Consider the following 19767-nt stretch of genomic DNA (forward strand, 5'->3'; position numbering starts at 1 on the left):
CCTAATGTCCAACCTAGACCTCCCTTGCTGCAGTTTAAGCCCATTGCTTCTTGTTCTATCCTCAGAGGCTAAGGTGAACAAGTTTTCTCCCTCCTCCTTATGACACCCTTTTGGATACCTGAAAACTGTGATCATGTCCCCTCTCAGTCTTCTCTTTTCCAAACAAAACAAACCCAATTCTTTCAGCCTTCCTTCATAGGTCATGTTCTCAAGACCTTTAATCATTCTTGTTGCTCTTCTCTGGACCCTTTCCAATTTCTCCACATCTTTCTTGAAATGCGGTGCCCAGAACTGGACACAATACTCCAGCTGAGGCCTAACCAGAGCAGAGTAGAGCGGAAGAATGACTTCTCGTGTCTTGCTCACAACACACCTGTTAATACATCCCAGAATCATGTTTGCTTTTTTTGCAACAGCATCACACTGTTGAGTCATATTTAGCTTGTGGTCCACTATAACCCCTAAATCCCTTTCTGCCGTACTCCTTCCTAGACAGTCTCTTCCCATTCTGTATGTGTGAAACTGATTTTTTCTTCCTAAGTGGAGCACTTTGCATTTGTCTTTGTTAAACTTCATCCTGTTTAACTCAGACCATTTCTCCAATTTGTCCAGATCATTTTGAATTATGACCCTGTCCTCCAAAGCAGTTGCAATCCCTCCCAGTTTGGTATCATCCGCAAACTTAATAAGTGTACTTACTTATTCTTTCTTTCTTTCTTAACTTTTTCCACTTTCTTTCCCATTTTTCTCTTTCCCAATTTCCCCCTTTTTTTTGTCTTTTTCTTTCTCCGCCCAACCCCATGTCCCCCTGGCCTTCTCATTCCTCCAGATAACAATGCCACAAGATAGCACCAGCTTTCACCAGTAGAGAGAATCCAAGAGGGAACCAATGCCCCAGAGGAAGTTTCTACAGCCAAACCCCGTGGGCACAAGTTGGAGGGGGTGTCAGTCTCGGTAGGGGATTCTTGTAGGGAAGGGCTCTATTCCCATGGGGTGAGCCTGCCTGGGTACCCTACACATAGACACCCAGGCAGGCTTTGCAACCCCCCATCCCGGGAGCTCCAGCAGCAGTTTTCCGATTCCCCCACCCCCGCCCCCCAGCCCAGCGGTGTGAGCCTGGGAACGCCTGCCAGGCGTGTGTGTGTCAATTTCCCCCTTTGATCCGGCCGCTGAAAGTGACAAGATTGCTCCAAAGCGTCCCAAGCTTGACACCTGAAGCCATCAAGGGAGGCAGGGAGGGGTATCATTTGCTGTGGGTCAAAGGGGGGCAGTTGACCCCCCCTCAGTCCTTGGTTCATCTCCCGCCCCCCGCAACAACAACAACTTTTCATAGGTCTATCTGGTCCTCCCCCCCCCCCCCCCAAGTCTTTACAGGTCGCGATATAATCACCGGTAATATCTATATCCTGACACAACTTGCCCCCCCCCCCCCCCTCACTGCCCAGGAATTTTTCTGAATTAATGCCAAGGGCCGGTTTGGAGCAATCCTGTCACCGTGAGTGAGAAAGAAAGAAAGAAAGAAAGAAAGAAAGAAAGAAAGAAAGAAAGAAAGAAAGAAAGAAAGCAAACCCAATAAAGAAAGACAAAATCTAAGAAAGAAAGAAACCCAATAAAGGAAGGAAGGAAGGAAGGAAGAGAAAATCTAAAAGAAAGAAAGAAAGAAAGAAAGAAAGAACCCAATAAAGAAAGAAAGGAAGGAAGGAAGAGAAAATCTAAAAGAAAGAAAGAAAGAACCCAATCAAGAAAGAAAGAAAAACCCCAAGAAAGAAAGAAAGAAAGAAAGGAAGGAAGGAAGGAAGAACCGAACTAGACTGAGGCAGACAGAAGGGGGCATGAGGAAGGAAAAGGGGAAAGAGAAGAGCCAGACACTGGCTTACACTGAACCAGCCCGTGAGATTCAAACTCTTTCTTGTAGCCCGGGCGACGCTTTCCCTTGCTCTGCAAAATGGGCAACCTGTGCCAATGAGGCCAAAAGGCTCCGACTGTGCATTGGCCGGGAATCGAACCCGGGCCTCCCGCGTGGCAGGCGAGAATTCTACCACTGAACCACCAATGCTACTGCTGGGGAAATTTTCCACTGCCTTCCCTTTACAGCTGTTGTCACATCTGTCTCCCTCCAGTTCTTCTAGATCTCTGGTTTTCAGGGCATACGTGTCACTGCATTCATTATGTCTACACTACAGGATTAATCCGAATTTATATAATTCGAATTTAGGAAACCGATTTTATAAATTCGAATGTATTCGGCCACACTAGGCACCATTAATTTGGTGGTGTGCGTCCAAGCTACCGTAGTAGCATCGATTTCCAGAGCGTTGCATTGTGGGTAGCCAATAACATTGAATTGCCAATAACTTCGAATTGCGGCCACACTAACCTTAATTCGGATTAACAATACCGATTTTGACGCTACTCCTCTCGTCGAGGAGGAGTACAGAAATGGAATTAAAGGGCTCTTTAATTCGAATTAAATGGCTTCGTTGTGTGGACGGGTCAAGCGTTAATTCGAATTAAAGCAGCTAAATCCGAATTAAAGTCGTAGTGTAGACCAGTAGTAGGTACAATGTTCCTCGGAGGACAGCCGAGAGGAGGGGAGCAGCATGGGAGAATGCAGTGACACGTATGCCCTGAAAACCAGAGATCTAGAAGAACTGGAGGGAGACAGATGTGACAACAGCTGTAAAGGGAAGGCAGTGGAAAATTTCCCCAGCAGTAGCATTGGTGGTTCAGTGGTAGAATTCTCGCCTGCCACGCGGGAGGCCCGGGTTCGATTCCCGGCCAATGCACAGTCGGAGCCTTTTGGCCTCATTGGCACAGGTTGCCCATTTTGCAGAGCAAGGGAAAGCGTCGCCCGGGCTACAAGAAAGAGTTTGAATCTCACGGGCTGGTTCAGTGTAAGCCAGTGTCTGGCTCTTCTCTTTCCCCTTTTCCTTCCTCATGCCCCCTTCTGTCTGCCTCAGTCTAGTTCGGTTCTTCCTTCCTTCCTTCCTTTCTTTCTTTCTTTCTTTCTTTCTTGGGGTTTTTCTTTCTTTCTTGATTGGGTTCTTTCTTTCTTTCTTTTAGATTTTCTCTTCCTTCCTTCCTTTCTTTCTTTATTGGGTTCTTTCTTTCTTTCTTTCTTTCTTTCTTTTAGATTTTCTCTTCCTTCCTTCCTTCCTTCCTTTATTGGGTTTCTTTCTTTCTTAGATTTTGTCTTCCTTTATTGGGTTTCTTTCTTTCTTAGATTTTGTCTTTCTTTATTGGGTTTGCTTTCTTTCTTTCTTTCTTTCTTTCTTTCTTTCTCACTCACGGTGACAGGATTGCTCCAAACCGGCCCTTGGCATTAATTCAGAAAAATTCCTGGGCAGTGAGGGGGGGGGGGCAAGTTGTGTCAGGATATAGATATTACCGGTGATTATATCGCGACCTGTAAAGACTTGGGGGGGGGGAGGACCAGATAGACCTATGAAAAGTTGTTGTTGTTGCGGGGGGCGGGAGATGAACCAAGGACTGAGGGGGGGTCAACTGCCCCCCTTTGACCCACAGCAAATGATACCCCTCCCTGCCTCCCTTGATGGCTTCAGGTGTCAAGCTTGGGACGCTTTGGAGCAATCTTGTCACTTTCAGCGGCCGGATCAAAGGGGGAAATTGACACACACACGCCTGGCAGGCGTTCCCAGGCTCACACCGCTGGGCTGGGGGGCGGGGGTGGGGGAATCGGAAAACTGCTGCTGGAGCTCCCGGGATGGGGGGTTGCAAAGCCTGCCTGGGTGTCTATGTGTAGGGTACCCAGGCAGGCTCATCCCATGGGAATAGAGCCCTTCCCTACAAGAATCCCCTACCGAGACTGACACCCCCTCCAACTTGGGCCCACGGGGTTTGGCTGTAGAAACTTCCTCTGGGGCATTGGTTCCCTCTTGGATTCTCTCTACTGGTGAAAGCTGGTGCTATCTTCTGGCGTTGTTATCTGGAGGAATGAGAAGGCCAGGGGGACATGGGGTTGGGGGGAGAAACAGAAAGACCCCAACTAGTGACAAAATGCACTGGGAGATCTGAGAGGCCAAAAATCTCCCCTCCCAAGGAAAACGTGATTCCAATAAAGCGGGGGGGGGGTTGGCGCTGATTTTTCCTTCTACCACCCAAATACTGTGATGCAGCAAATACCTTTCCCAGCTGCGTCTAAGCCCAGCCCAGTTGATAGCAGTAACACCAGCATCCCCAGACCAGTGGGAAGGGCAGAATGTTTTCCTCTGGTGCAAAGATGCCGTCGCCTGCCTGGGGAGAAGACAATAACCCCGGCGGGTGGCATTTCTGGACTAGGCCCAAGCAGATGCAGCCCAGAGGGTGGAAGCTTTGGAAAGCCAGAGGGGAAAGGGTTTGCAATACACACAGCGGGGCGGCGGCCCTGCACGTGTGCAAAGGAAGCAGAGCGTGCTACAATAGCTGTGAAAGACGTAGGGCTGATCAAACAGCTACAGCAGCATTGGTGGTTCAGTGGTAGAATTCTCGCCTGCCACGCGGGAGGCCCGGGTTCGATTCCCGGCTAATGCAAGTGTGAGTATTTTGGTTCAACCCCATGGCTCCCTTCTTTTTTTCCTCCCTTCTCTATTTTTCTTCTGCTTTTTTCCTGATTTTCCTTTTATTCTCTTGCTTCCCTTGCTTCTATCTTTCTTCTTTTCCTCTTTCTTTCTCACGTTTCCTTGGTTTTTTTGTCTTTCCATCTTTCCCAGTTTTTTTTTCTTTTCTTATTTTATCTTCCTTTCTTCATATTTCTTATTTTTCTCTCCTTCTTACTTGGCTTTTCTCCCCCCCCCCCAAAAAAAAAGAACAAAAAAAACTTTGCCACCCCATTCAACTCCATAAAAGGTTGGTACAAGGAGGAGGGAGGTAAATTGTTCTCCTTAACTTCTGAGGACAGGACGAGAAGCAATGGGCTTAAATTGCAGCCAGGGAGGTTTAGGTTGGACATTAGGAAAAACTTCCTAACTGTCAGGGTGGTGAAGCACTGGAATAAATTGCCTAGGGAGGTTGTAGCATCTCCATCATTGGGGATTTTTAAGAGGAGGTTGAACAAACACCTGTCCGGGATGGTCTAGATCATAGAATCATAGGGTTGAAGGAGACCTCAGGAGGTATCTAGTCCAACCCCCTGCTCAGAGCAGGACCAACCCCAACTAAATCATCCCAGCCAGGGCTTTGTCAAGCCGGGCCTTAAAAACCTTAGTCCTGGTTTTTAAATACTTAGTCCTGCCTTGAGTGCAGGGGACCGGACTAGGTGCCCTCTCGAGGTCCCTTCCAGTCCTGTGATTCTGTGCTCCCCCCACCAGAAGATGCCGGCTTCCACCAGGGCAGAGATCCAAGGGGAACCAATGTCCCTGCAGCCACACTCTGTGGAGAGGTATCTCTGTGGTGGGGGATACCCTTGCAGGGCAGGGCTCTGGGTCCCATGGGGTGAGGTGCCCTGCAAATAGACACCCTCACACCACCTTTGGATGTATCCATGCAATGTGTGCCGTTCCTCCCCCCCACACACACACACACACATGCATAAGGCTCCCGATCCCCCCAAGCCCAGCGGTGGGAGTCTGGGAAAGGCTGCCCCGCCTTGCGTGTCAATATCCCCCCCTTTGATCCAGCCTCTACAAGTGACAAGGTTGCTACAAAGGGAGCCCAAGAGGCTTGACACCTGGAGCCCCAGGGGCGGGGAAGAGAAGCCCCTGGCCAGGAAGGGGGGCAGCTCCCCAGGGGAGACCCCCACACACTCCCAGCCCCAGGGGGGTCTGGGCCACATGGCCTCTAAGGGGCTGGGCTCCAGCTCTTCTCAGGGTCAGGCAGCAGCTGCTCCAGGGAGCGCAGGGAAAATCTGGAGTCAGACCTGTACCAGACACAGAGTGAACACACCAACCCCCAGCACTACTGCCCCTCAGACACACACTAACACAAAACACACCCACATCCTCTCAGACACACACTAACGCAAAACACACCTACGTCCCCTCAGACACACGCTAACGCAAAACACACCCACGTCCCCTCAGACACACGCTAACACAAAACACACCCACGTCCCCTCAGACACACACTAACACAAAACACACCCACATCCTCTCAGACACACACTAACGCAAAACACACCTACGTCCCCTCAGACACACGCTAACGCAAAACACACCTACGTCCCCTCAGACACACGCTAACACAAAACACACCCACGTCCCCTCAGACTCATGCTAACGCAAAACACACCCACGTTCCCTCAGACACATGCCAACACAAAACACAGACACTTCCCCTCAGACACACCCTACCTTCAAACACTCATAAACACACACAGCTTTATGCTCACATACCAGACCCGCAATAACTTGAAATAGACACACTCTTTTTCATACACACACACAAACACTAGGGTTGCCAACTTTCTAATTGCACAAAACCAAATACCCTGGCCCCGCCCCTTCCCTGAAGCCCCGCCCCCGCTCACTACATCGACCCACCCCTCAGTGGCTCTCTCTCCCCCACCCTCACTCACTGTCACTGGGCTGGGGTTGGGGTGTGGGAGGGGGTGTGGGAGGGGGTGTGGGCTCTAACTGGGGGTGCGGGCTCCGGGGTGGGGCCGGGGATGAGGGATTTGGGGTGCAGGAGGGGGCTCCAGGCTAGGGGGTGGGGCAGAGGGGTTCAGGGTGGGGGGGGCACCAGGATGGGGCAGGGAGTTGAGATGTTGGGGGTGAGGGCTCTGGCTGGGGGTGCAGGCTCTGGGGTGGGGCCAGGGATGCCGGGTTTGGAGTGTGTGTGGGGGGGGGCAGGCTAGGAGGTGGGGATGGGGGATTTGGAGTGCAGGAGGGGGCTGTGGGTTGAGGCAGGGGGTTGGGGTGCAGGATGGAGTGAGGGCTCCATCTGGGGGTGCAGGCTCTGGGGTGGGGCCGGGGATGAGGGGTTTGGGGTGCAGGAGGGGGCTCCAGGCTGGGGGGTGGGGCAGAGGGGTTCAGGGTGTGGGAGGGGGCTCCAGGCTGGGGCAAGGAGTTGGGATGTGGGAGGGGGTGAGGGATCTGGCCAGGGGTTCCCTGCCTGTCCTGGCACCGTGCTGCCCCCCGGAAGCAGCCAGCAAATCCGGCTCCTAGGCGGGGAGCCCAGGAGGCTCCGCGCGTTGCTCTTGTCCATAGGCACTGCTCCGCCAGCTCCCATTGGCCACGATTCCCAGCCAATGGTAGTGGGGAACTGGTGCTCGGGGTGGGGGCAGCGCGCGGAGCCCCCACTCCCCCGCCTAGGAGCCGGACCTGCTGGCCTGGGACTAGATGCGGCCTGGTGAGCCGCATGTCTCTCGGCCTGCCTCACTGTTCGACTCAGAAGAAAGGGGTCTGAAATTGACTCCCACTTTGTTCCACGGGCCTTGTCTCTTTTTCTGTGTTAGGGGGACCCTTGCACAGATCCTGTGATCGCCTATAGTGTGAGAGGATCACCTAAAGAAGGTGGAACAGGGCTAAAATCTCCACCACCCGCCTACACGGTTAGCAGAAGCAGGCGGGTGTATGAGCGGATTGTCCTTTGCTCTTTCCCCAGGTGGCCCTAACACCAGCCCAGTCAATCCCAGTAACACTCGTGGGCAGCAGGTATCACAGGCTAGAGGTGGCTAGGCCCCCCCAAACCCATCCTTTGGCCCCACCCACGCTCCCCCTCTCCCCCGAAGCCAGCAGGCCGGTGCTTGGGGCTCTTCCAGCTGCAGTGGTTGTGGTGGGAGTGCTCGGGGATCCGGCAGATGAGGGTGTGTGTGGAAGGGGTGAGGGAGGGGAGGGGCCTTAGGTGGAAGGGGCGGAGCCAGGGCGGAGCCAGGGGCTCGCTTCCCCAAACTGCGGGGTTCAAATCATGAGTAACACCACTCTCCCCAATCCACTGGGAATCCCAGATCCTTTCGCTGGTGCCTGGCTCCCTGGGCTTGCCAAGCTGTAGTTGGAATTCCTGTGGGCCGTGCTGGTGGCTTTGCGACATTAGAAAGAAGAGGTTTTCTGTGCAGTGTTACGATTCGGGCCCTTCGTTTTGGGGTTTTATTCTATTTACTTTTTCCTGGGGATTTATCAGGATTTATTAAGATTCCGCGCCAAAAAAATCGATGCTAAAAATAATGTCTCTGGGTCAATAGCAGGGTTTATTTTGGTGGCTGAAAAGCGTCCAGTAGATGAATGCTTCGATGAAGGGAGCTCAATGTGGTTTCCTGCGGAACTAAAACAGAACTCAAAACACAATGCCACCTCAGAGCCTGCATCCACCCCTGTTTGTAGATGCAACGCTGCCTGTTGAAGTAATGCTGAGTATTAGTCATAGAATCATAGAAGATCAGGCTTGGCAGGGACCTCATTGGGCTAAACCTCCCTGATTTCTTGCGGTTGCTTCTCCAATGTCCCCTTTGCCCACTGAAAAATCTAGCTTGCTTTTCTTGCACTGCCTTCACATAGAGAACAGAAACGTAAGTACCCAGGGAGCAAATATTTAATATCTAGCAAAGAACATGGGCTAGAAGCTGAAGCTAGACAAATTGAGGTTGGAAATGAGATGTGTGTTTTTAACAGGGAGCGTCATTAACGAGTGGAACAATTTAGCAAGGACAGGGGGAGGCTTCTCTGTTGCAAGGAATTTTTAAATGCACACGGGGAGGGAGGGTATATGGGGAGGTGGTAGAAAGGCCGGGATACACGGATGTGTGTGTAAAATGGAACGGGTGGAGGGGCAGAAAATTCACCCCTTCGCCTCACTAGCGGGAGGGTCTCCTTGGCCAAGAAAAATGACCCGGCGAGTGTGGCGTGGCAGGCAGCGCACGTCCTGTAAACTCACGTGGTCTGGGTTGAAAGCCTGACGCTTCAAGCCGGGAAGTCATTTCACATCTCCCGCGCCTCAGTTTCCCCATTTGTGACATGGGAGGCAACAGTCCCCCGGCTCTTTCGTGAAGCACTTTGAGATCACTGGGTGGAAAACAGCTAGGGATCAATATTTTTAGGGCATTTGTCGCCCTTCAGCGTCCAGAGACTGGAGCTGGTTTCGCCTCGGGGCGCTGAATTCAAGAGCCCTCTGCTAGAGAGATCCCTCCCCGTCCCCTCAGAGCTACAGCGTTCGAACTGCATGACCCGCTATGCCCAGACCCCCCATACAAATGCACAGCGCCCTGCACAACACCACCCCTGCCCAGCGCCCCCCTGCCCACAGCCCCACCACAACTGCCCGGCACCCCACACAGAAGCCCCACTCCCTAGTGCCCCAACACACAGATCTTCCCTGCCCCCTCACAGCCCAGCACCCCCCACAGACCCCGCAAGAGACCCACTTCCCCAAGCCGTGCTGGGAGGCTCCCTCAAGACCCACTTGCCTGGAGGGACCCAGCCAAGCCCCCCACACTGTCCCGTCCGCCCCCACTGGTTGAGACTGGCCAGGCTTCTGCATCAGTCCCTGGCGGCTCAGCTCTGGGGAGACAGGTGGGGCCCCCCAGCTGGTGGGAAGCAGAGACTGCCTGGAGCTGGAGGTGCACTGGGGTCCAGCCAGGGGGCTGAGAGGAGCAGGGGAGTGGGGCCAGGGGGTAGAGAGGAGCCCTCACCCAGCCGGTGGGCAGGCCAAGAGAAGCAATTGGTGGGCGGGGGGGAGTGGGGTCTCGGGGCAGGCTGGGGCCCCTTCTGAGCATGGGCCCGGCTCCATTGCACCACTGGTGCCATTGTAAACCCGGCAGTGGGGTGGGGGGAGTAGATTCCACGCAGGGAACTTGGGGGGCAGAGTAGACTCCATGCATGCCCCACGCAAAGAGCCACCATGCCCACTCAATGGGCAACACAACCCCCCTTTTTGCCGCCCTTCCATCCCCCCACCCCAGTTTTGACACCAAACTCACACGCAGAGCCAAGATTTGTGAGTCCACATTTGAATTTTTATTTTTCAGAAATACACAGATGGGGGAAGGGGGGGCGGGAAATCTATATATACAAGGAGGGGGGGAAATACCCCCACTCCTCTCCCCTTCCCTGCCCCCCAGCTCTGGCTCTTGAATATTATTTAACGTCTAGGGTTAGCTGGCTAAGCCGCTGGACACTAAGGGGTTGTTCTGAGGTGGACAAAAAAGGGACGTGACCCCCCCCCCCCGTTTCATAGAATCATAGAATATCAGGGTTGGAAGGGACCTCAGGAGGTATCTAGTCCAACCCCCTGCTCAAAGCAGGACCAATCCCCAACTAAATCAACCGACCCATAACAGCATTTTTAAAAAAATCACGGTGGGATGGGAAGAAAATCAGCATCTTGATTTGCCGGCTGCTTTGGGATCCCTCAGCGTTTCTCCCCATGCTGGGAGCAAGTGATTTTTCTTTTTGAAAGGAAAACCCATCCGAGCTGGGTCTTTAAGGAAAATATTATGAAGTTGCAGTAACCACGCACACCCCCTCCCCCCCAAAAAAAAACCCTCCCCAAACATCCCACCCCCATAAACCTCCTAATATACAATATATAGAGAATTTAATATACACTCTATTGATTTACAAGGGGGTCCCCAGCCCCTATGGCCATGGTCTCCAGACGTTGAGCTCCTGGGGCTGGCCAGCAGAGTTCTGTGAGCCATTCAGCTTGTCCCGAGCGCCTTTGCTGGAGTTCCCCAGCTGGGGCCGGCCGGCCGCGAGGGTCTGCAGTCTGTGGCCGGCGGGGAAGGCCGGAGCAGGGTGCAGGACGCAGGCGGCGTCCCCGAGCGGCGGGCTGCAGCTGGCCAAGGTGTCGCGGGCGTAGGCCGGGTTGGAGAAGGGGCTGCCCGTCGGCAGCTCCCGGGCGGTGATTTTTTCCATGCAGTGGCAGATGCGCTCCATCAGGTAGGCCTTCTTGCCCGCGCAGATGCCCGGGCTGGAGCGGAGGAAGTGCGTGGCCTGGCTCAGGCATTCCCGATAGCCGCTGTGGTACCTCTGCAAAAAGGTGTCGTCTCGCCTCGCCGGCTCTGTGGTGCGTTGCAAAAACCGCCAACGACAAAGGGGGCTAATTAGCGAGGCATCAAGCAGCGGGCGCGCAAAGGGTACAGCAGGGCAAGTGCGAACCACTGGGGACGGGACACCCAGCGCCCTGCAGACTGAGAAACCTCCACCTCTCCCCCCCGGGGTCTGCTAAGGCCAGGGCTTTGCGGGGGGCGGGGGGGGGGGTGTTCCCAGAAATAAGTGGCATTTGACACCCTGGGCCGAAGCCAGTTTTAAATGGGGAACGTCCACAGGGCCAGATCCTCAGCTGGTGTAAATGGGTTCCGCGTGCTCTGTAGACTCCCCAATGTTAAGGTCACGTGGGAACACTGGGCTGCCCCACCCAGGGATGCCAATTTCTCAGCAAAGCTTGGATGAGTTGCACCTCCCTGGCAAGCTGGCTTCAGGGAAATACACTACAGACCTCATTGAGATCTTGCTTACAATGGTTTTCTACTCATGTAAACCAGCCAGCCCCAGTGGGTGAGTGAGAGGGGAACCAGCCCCCGTGACTCAAGCGGACTGACTCCAGATTTACACCAGGGTAAGCGAGAGGGGAATCAGCCCCTGTGACTCAAGCAGACAGACTCCAGATTTACACTGGGGTAAGCGAGAGGGGAATCAGCCCCCGTGACTCAAGCGGACTGACTCCAGATTTACACCGGGGTAAGCGAGAGGGGAATCAGCCCCTGTGACTCAAGCGGAGTGACTCCGGAATTACACCGGGGTGTGATTAAAATCAGAACCGGGCCCCACCAGTTGGGTGTGACCCAGTTGTAATCAACAGCAAAACTGCCCGGGAAGCAGGTTTCGCGGCCAAGCAATGTATTTTTGCGTGCCACATCCGTTGACCCTCTCCCTGACCCCCATGCAAAACCCCGGAGGCAGGATTCAAAAGTCAAAAGTCACCTAAGGTGGATTTGGCTGGTTGGGGCTGGGGGAAGAGAAAGCCCAGGTGAGCTCCTGCTGGAAAAGGGCTGGGCCTGGCGGCGTGGGAGCTGAGTCCAGAGAGGGGGACTTAATTTCCTGCCCAGATCTATAGCAGAGAAACTGAGGCCAGGTCTACACTTAAGGGTGGCAGCTAGGTCAAGGGGAGAAATCTGTAGCTCTGTCTACACCCAGGGTAAGGCCAGGGTAACAGCGTCACTCGGGGGGGTTGGACTGTTCACACCGCTGAGCGACGTAGTTCTACCCACCTGATTTCCTACTGCAGGACCAGGCCTGAGATCAGGATCTGGCCCTGCGGCCAGGCCGACCCCAGACAGGAGTGTGAGAGTTTAAAAGCCTGAGCGGGGTGAGTGATGGGTGTTATGGGATGGAGTTGTGTACACACACACACACACACACACACACATACACCAGGGCTCATCCTGTCCAGTAGGGGGCAGCAGGGGGACACACACCCCTACTTCTCAGGGAGACAATCAAAGTCACACCCACCTACTCCCTAAGGAGTCTATGGCAAAACTCTTGCGCCAAACCCTCCTTCCCTTCCCAAGTGAGCAAGTCCCAGAGCTCCCACGGAGCGTCTAAACACAGGGCGCTCCCGATTTACACCAGAGAGAGAGGAGAACCTCCAACCGGTGTAAATCCAGACTAAAGGCCGGGCAGAATGAGTCCCCTGGACTCCAACGAAGCTATCTCCTCTCGATCCAGTGCAAATCCAGAGTAACGCCATGGGCGCCCATGGGTCGGACTCCCCCCTCGCTCGCCCTGGTGTAAAAACACAGACGCCCAACAGACGTCCTCCAGAGTTACACCAAAGCCAGTGAGGACCCCAACGGAGCGACGCCAATTTGCCCCAGCTGAGCATCTGTCAGGTCCGGGCCGCCCCGGAGCTCCATCCAAAGAGGTGCGAGGATGGGGGAGACCCACCCCATCATTTGCCGGGTCCCGGCTCGGGAAACACCCCGGGGAGAAGGAAAGTCTAGGGTGACCAAACATTCCGCTATTCCCCCTCCCCCCCGAAAAGGGACCCAGTTTTTCACACTTGCTAGCCGGTCACCGTAGTCGTATCTGGTCCGGGCCCAACTTGGGTTGGCCAACGGGCCCCCCCGGGCTAGAGCCAAGGAAGAGGAGTAGCCGGCCGCGCCGAAGGGGATACCTGCAGGAGGCTGGGTCCTCACAAAGTGAACTGTTTTTTGTAAAATTTCGGCCTTTTCAACTTTGGGGTTTTTAAGTCTCTGCAAGAAAAACAACAACAAAAAAGAGAGAGGGAGGGAAGGACAAAGCGGGGGGAAGGAGGGAAAGAGAGAAAGAGAAATATGCGTTGGATCATTCGGTTTGGGGCAGCGGCGGGGAAATGGGAGGAAGAAATCCGATTCGGCTTACCTCGTCCTGGGTGGCTTCTAATAGGAGGAGCCGGAGTCGCTCCAGGCTCCGGTTCATACGGTCCCGGCGCCGCTTCTCCATCAAGGGTTTCAGGAGCTGGAGGGGGAAAAGGAAGGAAGGGGGGCAGCTTTTGAAAGAGACACCCCGAAAGAGCGGGGAGATCCGGGGAGGGAGCCGCCGGATCCGGAATGAGACCCGAAGCGAGCGAACTCCGGAGTTACCTTCTTGTCCTGTTTGCTGTCCCACTGGGCGCTGCTGCTCATGGTGGCGGCGGCCGGGCTGGGGGGGCGGCTGATCCCCAGCGGCCCCTTTATGAGCCGGCCCCCGCCCCTGGCCCGGCCCCGCCGGCGCCGCCCCCCGGGCTTTGATCCGCCGCCGGAGTGTGGCTGCCCCCCGGCCCCCCCGCGGCGCGGCACACGAGTGGGGCCGGCCCGCGGGGGGAGAGCGCCCCCCGCCCCCAGCCTGCCCCGATCCCCCTTCCCCACAGCCCTGACCCCCAACTTCCCTCCCCTCCCCTTCCCCACAGCCCTGCCCCCAACCTGCCCCTGCTCCCCCTTCCCCACAGCCCTGACCCCCAACTTCCCTCCCCCTTCCCCGCAGCCCTGACCCCCAACTTCCCATCCTGTCCCCCATGTCCTACAGCCCTGACCCCCAACTTCTGTACCCCTCCCCCGACTTACCTACAGCCCTGACCCACAACTTCCCTCCCCCTCCCCCTTTCCTAGAGCCCTGACCCACAACTTTCCTCCCCCTCCCCCTTCCCTACGGCCCTGACCCCCAACTTCTGTACCCCCATCCCTGCCCTCTCCCCCACTTCCCTACAACCTTGCCCCAGAACTTCCCTACAACCATGACCCCCAACTTCCAGACCCGTCCGTGTCCCTGACCCCAACTTCCCCTCAACCCTCCATTGCCCCACCCCATGCTCATCTCTCCCCAGCCCCCCATTGCCCCACACCTATGCCCATCTCCCTCACCCCACCCATCCCTACAACCCAGCAGTCCCCAGCCCCAAGTTCCTGTCACCCCCACTCCACTGCCCAACTTTCACAGCCACCCCACAGCCCAGCCCCCCCTCCCCCATCCGGGCAGCCTTCCCTCCTGGGTATCCTCCCCCCGAAACCAATGGGGTGACTCTCATGAGCAGGCCCCCAAACCACTGACAAAGTGTCACTCCTGATTTACACCAATATGAGTGAGGGGTGAATTTGCCCCCACTGGAGTGACTCCTGATTTACACCAGGGGTGAGTGAGGGGTGAAACAGCCCCCATGATTCCAGTGGAGTGACTCCTGATTCACACCAGGAGCGCAGGAGTGTAGACACAGATCACATACAAACATTGCAGCTGATTTCAGCACCTACTCTTGTAAGTTTCACCGGACAGTAGATTTTTTTTTTAAACCAAGATAGATTTTACCACACTAGGGGGTTGAAATCAAGCAAGCAAACTGGCTACTGTGGCAACGCTCTTTGTTGGTCCAAATCCCCCACCCTGGTCCTCTGATCCCCAACCTATCCCCATGGCCCCACTCCCCAATGGAGGGAAAATTCCCTGCCTGGGGTATGTTATGGCCGTGAGCACCAGCTGTGGGCATTAGCGGAGGTGCCAAGGGCCTCTCACGCATGACAGAAGGAAGATGCATCGAATATGCAAGAGGTTGGTTCAGGGAAGGGGGTGGGGAGGCCATTGTCAAGCTAATGGGTCAGGAAGTCTCCATGGGGAGGCTGGATTTAACCTTGGAATGCTTGGGGTAAACCCTTGGCTGGTGTAAATCTGGCCTCAGTGGAGCTATGGCTGATTGACACCAGCCGGGATCTGGTCCCATTGACTTCAATGGAGAGATGCCAATGAACCCGGCCGGGATCTGGTCCCATTGACTCCAATGGAGAGACGCCCATTGACACCAGCCGGGATCCAGTCTCACTGACTCCAATGGAGAGACGCCCATTGACATCTGCTGCGATCTGGCCCCATTGATGTCAATGGAGAGACGCCCATTGACACCAGCTGGGATCTGGCCGCATTGACTCCAATGGAGTGACGCCCACTGACACCAGCTGGGATCCAGTCTCACTGACTCCAATGGAGAGACGCCCATTGACACCTACTGGGATCTGGCCCCATTGACTCTAATGGAGAAACACCCATTGACACCATCTGGGATCTGGCCCCATTGACTCCAATGGAGAGACGCCCATTGACACCAGCTGGGATCTGGCCCCATTGACTCCAATGGAGAGACGCCCATTGACACCAGCTGGGATCTGGTCTCACTGACTCCAATGGAGAGACGCCCACTGACACCAGCTGGGATCTGGCCCCATTGACTCCAGTGGAGAGATGCCCATTGACACCAGCTGGGATCTGGCCCCATTGACTCCAATGGAGAGACGCCCATTGACACCAGCTGGGATCTGGTCTCACTGACTCCAATGGAGAGACGCCCACTGACACCAGCTGGGATCTGGCCCCATTGACTCCAGTGGAGAGATGCCCATTGACACCAGCTGGGATCTGGCCCCATTGACTCCAATGGAGAGACGCCCATTGACACCAGCTGGGATCTGGCCCTTGCTGGATTGTAGGTCGGGCTGGTATGTGTTGCCTGCGGTACGGCCGATATCTTATCCCATCACATTACTGAGTCGGCGTGGGCCTTTGGGATCAAGGGGCCAATTCCCCCTCTCTCACCCTGGTGTAAACCAGGAGTAACTCCACTGGAGTCAAATGGCCGATTCCCTTCTCTCTCACCCTGGTGTAAACCAGGAGCAACTCCCGCCAATGGGGCCCCTTCGCTGTGGGGTAGGAGCAATGCCCCCCACTGACTCGAGTATGTGTGGGGGTTGTCGGCAGGTCTGAGCTATTTATTACCCTTTGTTGCAGCCCAGGGCGGCTTATGTCTCGTGGGAACCTGCGTTGGGCTGGACTTCCCAGTGTCATAAACCTGAGGTGTGAGTCCCGGTGGGGGAGGGCCCCCAGCTCAAAGACTAGCGAGACGAGAACTTTCTCATGGGGGGCCGGCGGGGAGGAAAGGCCAGGCTAGCAGCTCCCCCCCAGCACGTCGTGCAGAGACATATCCACCCATTCACAGACACACGAGTACATGCCCGGACTAGTAGCTAACTGGGCCTAAACCCTGGTGTAGACATGGTTCAGCCAATGAACAAATTCTTCTAGCCACTGCCTTGGAGAGCTTTGTTCCCAGACGAAGCGTAAAGGGATCACGAGTCAAGTCCAAAGCAGACCAAAGGGATCTCCCCAAACCGGGTGAATGGGCAAATTAATGGCAGATTAAATTCACTGTTGATCAATGCAAAGTAATGCACATTGGAAAACATAATCCCAATTATTCCTATAAAATGATGGGGGCTAAATTAGCTGTTACCACTCAAGAAGGATCTTGGAGTCATTGTGGATAGTTCTCTGAAAACATCCACTCAATGTGCAGCGGCAGTCAAAAAAGCGAACGGAATATTGGGAACCATTAGGAAAGGGATAGAGAATAAGACAGAAAATATCCTATTGCCTCTATATAAATCCATGGTACGCCCACACCTTGAATACTGCGTGCAGATGTGGTCGCCCCAGCTCAAAAAAGAGATATTGGAATTGGATAAGGTTCAGAAAAGAGCAACAAAAATGATGAGGGGTCTGGAACGGCTGCCGTATGAGGAGAGATTAAAAAGACAGGGACTTTTCAACTTGGAAAAGAGACGACAAAGGGGGGATATGACAGAGGTCTATAAAATCATGAGTGGTGTCGAGAAAGTAGATAAGAAAGTGTTATTTACTCCTTCCCATAACACAAGAACTAGGGGTCACCCAATGAAATGAATAGGCAGCAGGTTTAAAACAAACAAAAGGACGAATTTCTTCACACAACGCACAGTCAATCTGTGGAACTCCTCGCCAGAGGCTGTTGCGAAGGCCAAGACTATAACAGGGTTCAAAAAAGAACTAGAGAAGTTCCTGGAGGATAGGTCCACCCATGGCTATTAGCCAGGATGGGCAGGAATGCGACACCATGCATGAAGGCAGTTTGCCCACCTCCCACAACCAGTCCAGCTGGCCTGTGCCTTCAAAATTCCTGATGTTCCCCTGATCCGCCAAGCCAGCTTCAATCTGTCAGGCCAGCTGCTGAGACTGGGAAGCCTGGTAGCCTGTTCTCCCAGCTGCGCCCCCTGTTCATATGTCAGGTATTCATAGCTAAGCATGCCTATAGAGAGACTGGGTTACAGCATGGGACTTCCAGATTCTGGCCCCAGCTCTGGGAGGGGACTGGGGTCTAGTGGTTAGAGCAGGGGAGGTGGGAGCCAGGACTCCTGGGTTCTCTCCCTTGCTGTGCAGTAGGGTCTAGTGGTTAGAGATGGGCCATTGTGCTTAGAGTAGGGATGGCTGGGAGGCAGGACTCTATGATCCAATAAGTACCCTCCTGGGGAACAGAAATTTGACAGAGGGCTCGTCAGCCGGGCAGACCAATGTGTAACACCCTCCAGTGGCTGGACGCTGGCACCAGACAAATTCAAACTGGAAACGTTTTTAAATGTGCAGGGAATTAAGGGACGAGTTCCCAAGGGCAGGGTGGATTCTCCATCACTGACAACTTTTCTATCAAGATGGGATGGTTTTTTTCTGAAAGATCTGCTCTGGTTCAACCAGGAATTTATTTGGGGCCGTTCTCTAGCCTGTCCTGAGCCCATCTATCTATCTATCTATCTATCTATCTATCTATCTATCTATCTATCTATCTATCTATCTATCTATCTATCCCCATCCACCCCATCTATCGATCTATCTATCTATCTCCATCCACCCTATCTATCTATCTATCTATCTATCTATCTATCTATCTATCTATCTATCTATCTATCCCCATCCACCCCATCTATCTATCTATCTATCTATCTATCTATCTATCTATCTATCTATCTATCTATCCCCACACACACCATCTATCTATCTATCTATCTATCTATCTATCTATCTATCTATCTATCTATCTCTGCCTGCCAAGCAGCTGCTGTTCTGCCCCCGCCCCCCCTCCCCCCCCCCCAGGGCCCCGTGGCCTGCAGGGCACATTATGGCCATGTGGGCAGGCCCTGGCGGTTGGCGCTTGGCTGCGGGAAGGTGTGGGCCTGGGAACCGGGCCTGGGGTCCGGCTGTGGGAAAGGCCAGGCCCTTCCCCGCCCTGGGCGTCTCCTTCCTCACCTCACCTCTTGGGACGAAGCTGTGATCCCCTTTCATCCCCGCCCGGCGCGCTGCTTTATGGGCCCTTCTGCTGCCGGAAAGCCCAGGGGTCCGGGGACAAATGGATGGCCCTGCAAAGCGGGGTGGGGGGCTCAGGCCAAGAGGCTGCACAGCCAGCCCCCGGGCCGCTCACCCAGGGGAAGGGATGCTGCCAGCCCAGGCCAGCGTCAAAGGGCCGGATCCTGGGCTGGAGTCCAGGGGAGACAGAGCTGAAGTTGGCCAGCCCTGCCACGGGCCTGCCAAGGGGTCTCGGATCTGTGCCTGTGCATTCCACTCTCTGTGCCTCTGTTTCCCCTCCCACCCTCTGGCTACGCTCTTTGGGGGATGGGCGGTCTATCCCTGTGGGTCTGGGCAGTGCCCAGCGCGACGGGGCCCTGTAGGTGCTACCATGGCACAGATAACAGCAAAACAGAGGGCTGGTGGGGGCAGGCACCCAGCACCGGGAAGGGCTTTCCCTAGATTTCCGGGCAGCAGACCGTGTGCTGCCATTCCTATTGACAACAATAAAAGGGGTTGTGAACCCAGAAGGCCTGGCTCCCAGCTCCCCCTGCTCTAACCACCAACCCCCACTCCCCTCCCAGAGCTGGGAAGAGAACCCAGGAGTCCTGGCTCCCAGCCCCCCCTGCTCTAACCCACCAGCCCCTACTCCCCTCCCAGAGCCGGGGAGAGAACCCAGGAGTCCTGGCTCCCAGCTCTAACCACCAGCCCCCAGACCCCTCCCAGAGCTGGGGAAGAGAACCCAGGAGTCCTGGCTCCCAGCTCTAACCACCAGCCCCCACTCCCCTCCCAGAGCCAGGGAGAGAACCCAGGAGTCCTGACTCCCAGCCCCTCTGCTCGAACCACCAAAGCCACCCTGCAACCACTACCAGCCACCCTAACCTTGTAGAGCAGAGGGGCCAGCGGGCCCCTGAGCTGTGGGGTGTGGGGGGGGTTCCTTTCGGGGGGGCAGGAGGGATGTTCACACACAAAAGCTGCCCGGTGTGGGTGATGCACCTTCCTCCTGGGCTCCGCCGGGTCCCTTTCAGCGTGACTCCTCTCCCCCGCAACCCACCCCCTCTGGCCAATTCCCCCCCCCCCCCCGCCGCGCTTGTAGCCGGGATACGGGGGCAGTGGGATGGCCTGTTTCATTCAGTGCAACGTGGCTAATCCCCCGCCTGGCTTTTCCCCCCCCCCACATCTGCGGGAGGTGGTAAGGGAACAATGGGGCTAAGGGGATTGCCTCTCCCAAATCCCCTAAACTCTG

At 55.0% G+C, this 19767-nt stretch overlaps 1 protein-coding gene and 3 non-coding genes across 4 annotated transcripts; 2 read left to right on the plus strand and 2 right to left on the minus strand.

The window, feature by feature from the left end:
• Nucleotides 1–1985: 1985 nt before the first annotated feature.
• On the minus strand, nt 1986–2056 carry TRNAG-GCC (transfer RNA glycine (anticodon GCC)). Its single transcript has one exon. It is a non-coding gene; the product is annotated as a tRNA-Gly (tRNA).
• A 659-nt stretch (nt 2057–2715) lies between these two features.
• On the plus strand, nt 2716–2786 carry TRNAG-GCC (transfer RNA glycine (anticodon GCC)). Its single transcript has one exon. It is a non-coding gene; the product is annotated as a tRNA-Gly (tRNA).
• Nucleotides 2787–4459: 1673 nt separating this feature from the next.
• TRNAG-GCC (transfer RNA glycine (anticodon GCC)) lies at nt 4460–4530 on the plus strand. The gene has a single exon. It is a non-coding gene; the product is annotated as a tRNA-Gly (tRNA).
• Nucleotides 4531–10505: 5975 nt separating this feature from the next.
• On the minus strand, nt 10506–13537 carry HES7 (hes family bHLH transcription factor 7). Its single transcript, XM_065416919.1, has 4 exons — nt 13496–13537; nt 13275–13370; nt 12949–13126; nt 10506–10930 (listed from the first exon to the last, which is right to left on the minus strand). Exons 1-4 carry the CDS (start codon nt 13535–13537, stop codon nt 10506–10508), a joined length of 741 nt encoding a protein of 246 aa, XP_065272991.1.
• Nucleotides 13538–19767: the final 6230 nt, after the last annotated feature.

Source organism: Emys orbicularis, chromosome 15 (genome assembly GCF_028017835.1).
Source record: "Emys orbicularis isolate rEmyOrb1 chromosome 15, rEmyOrb1.hap1, whole genome shotgun sequence".
NCBI lineage: Eukaryota > Metazoa > Chordata > Testudines > Emydidae > Emys > Emys orbicularis.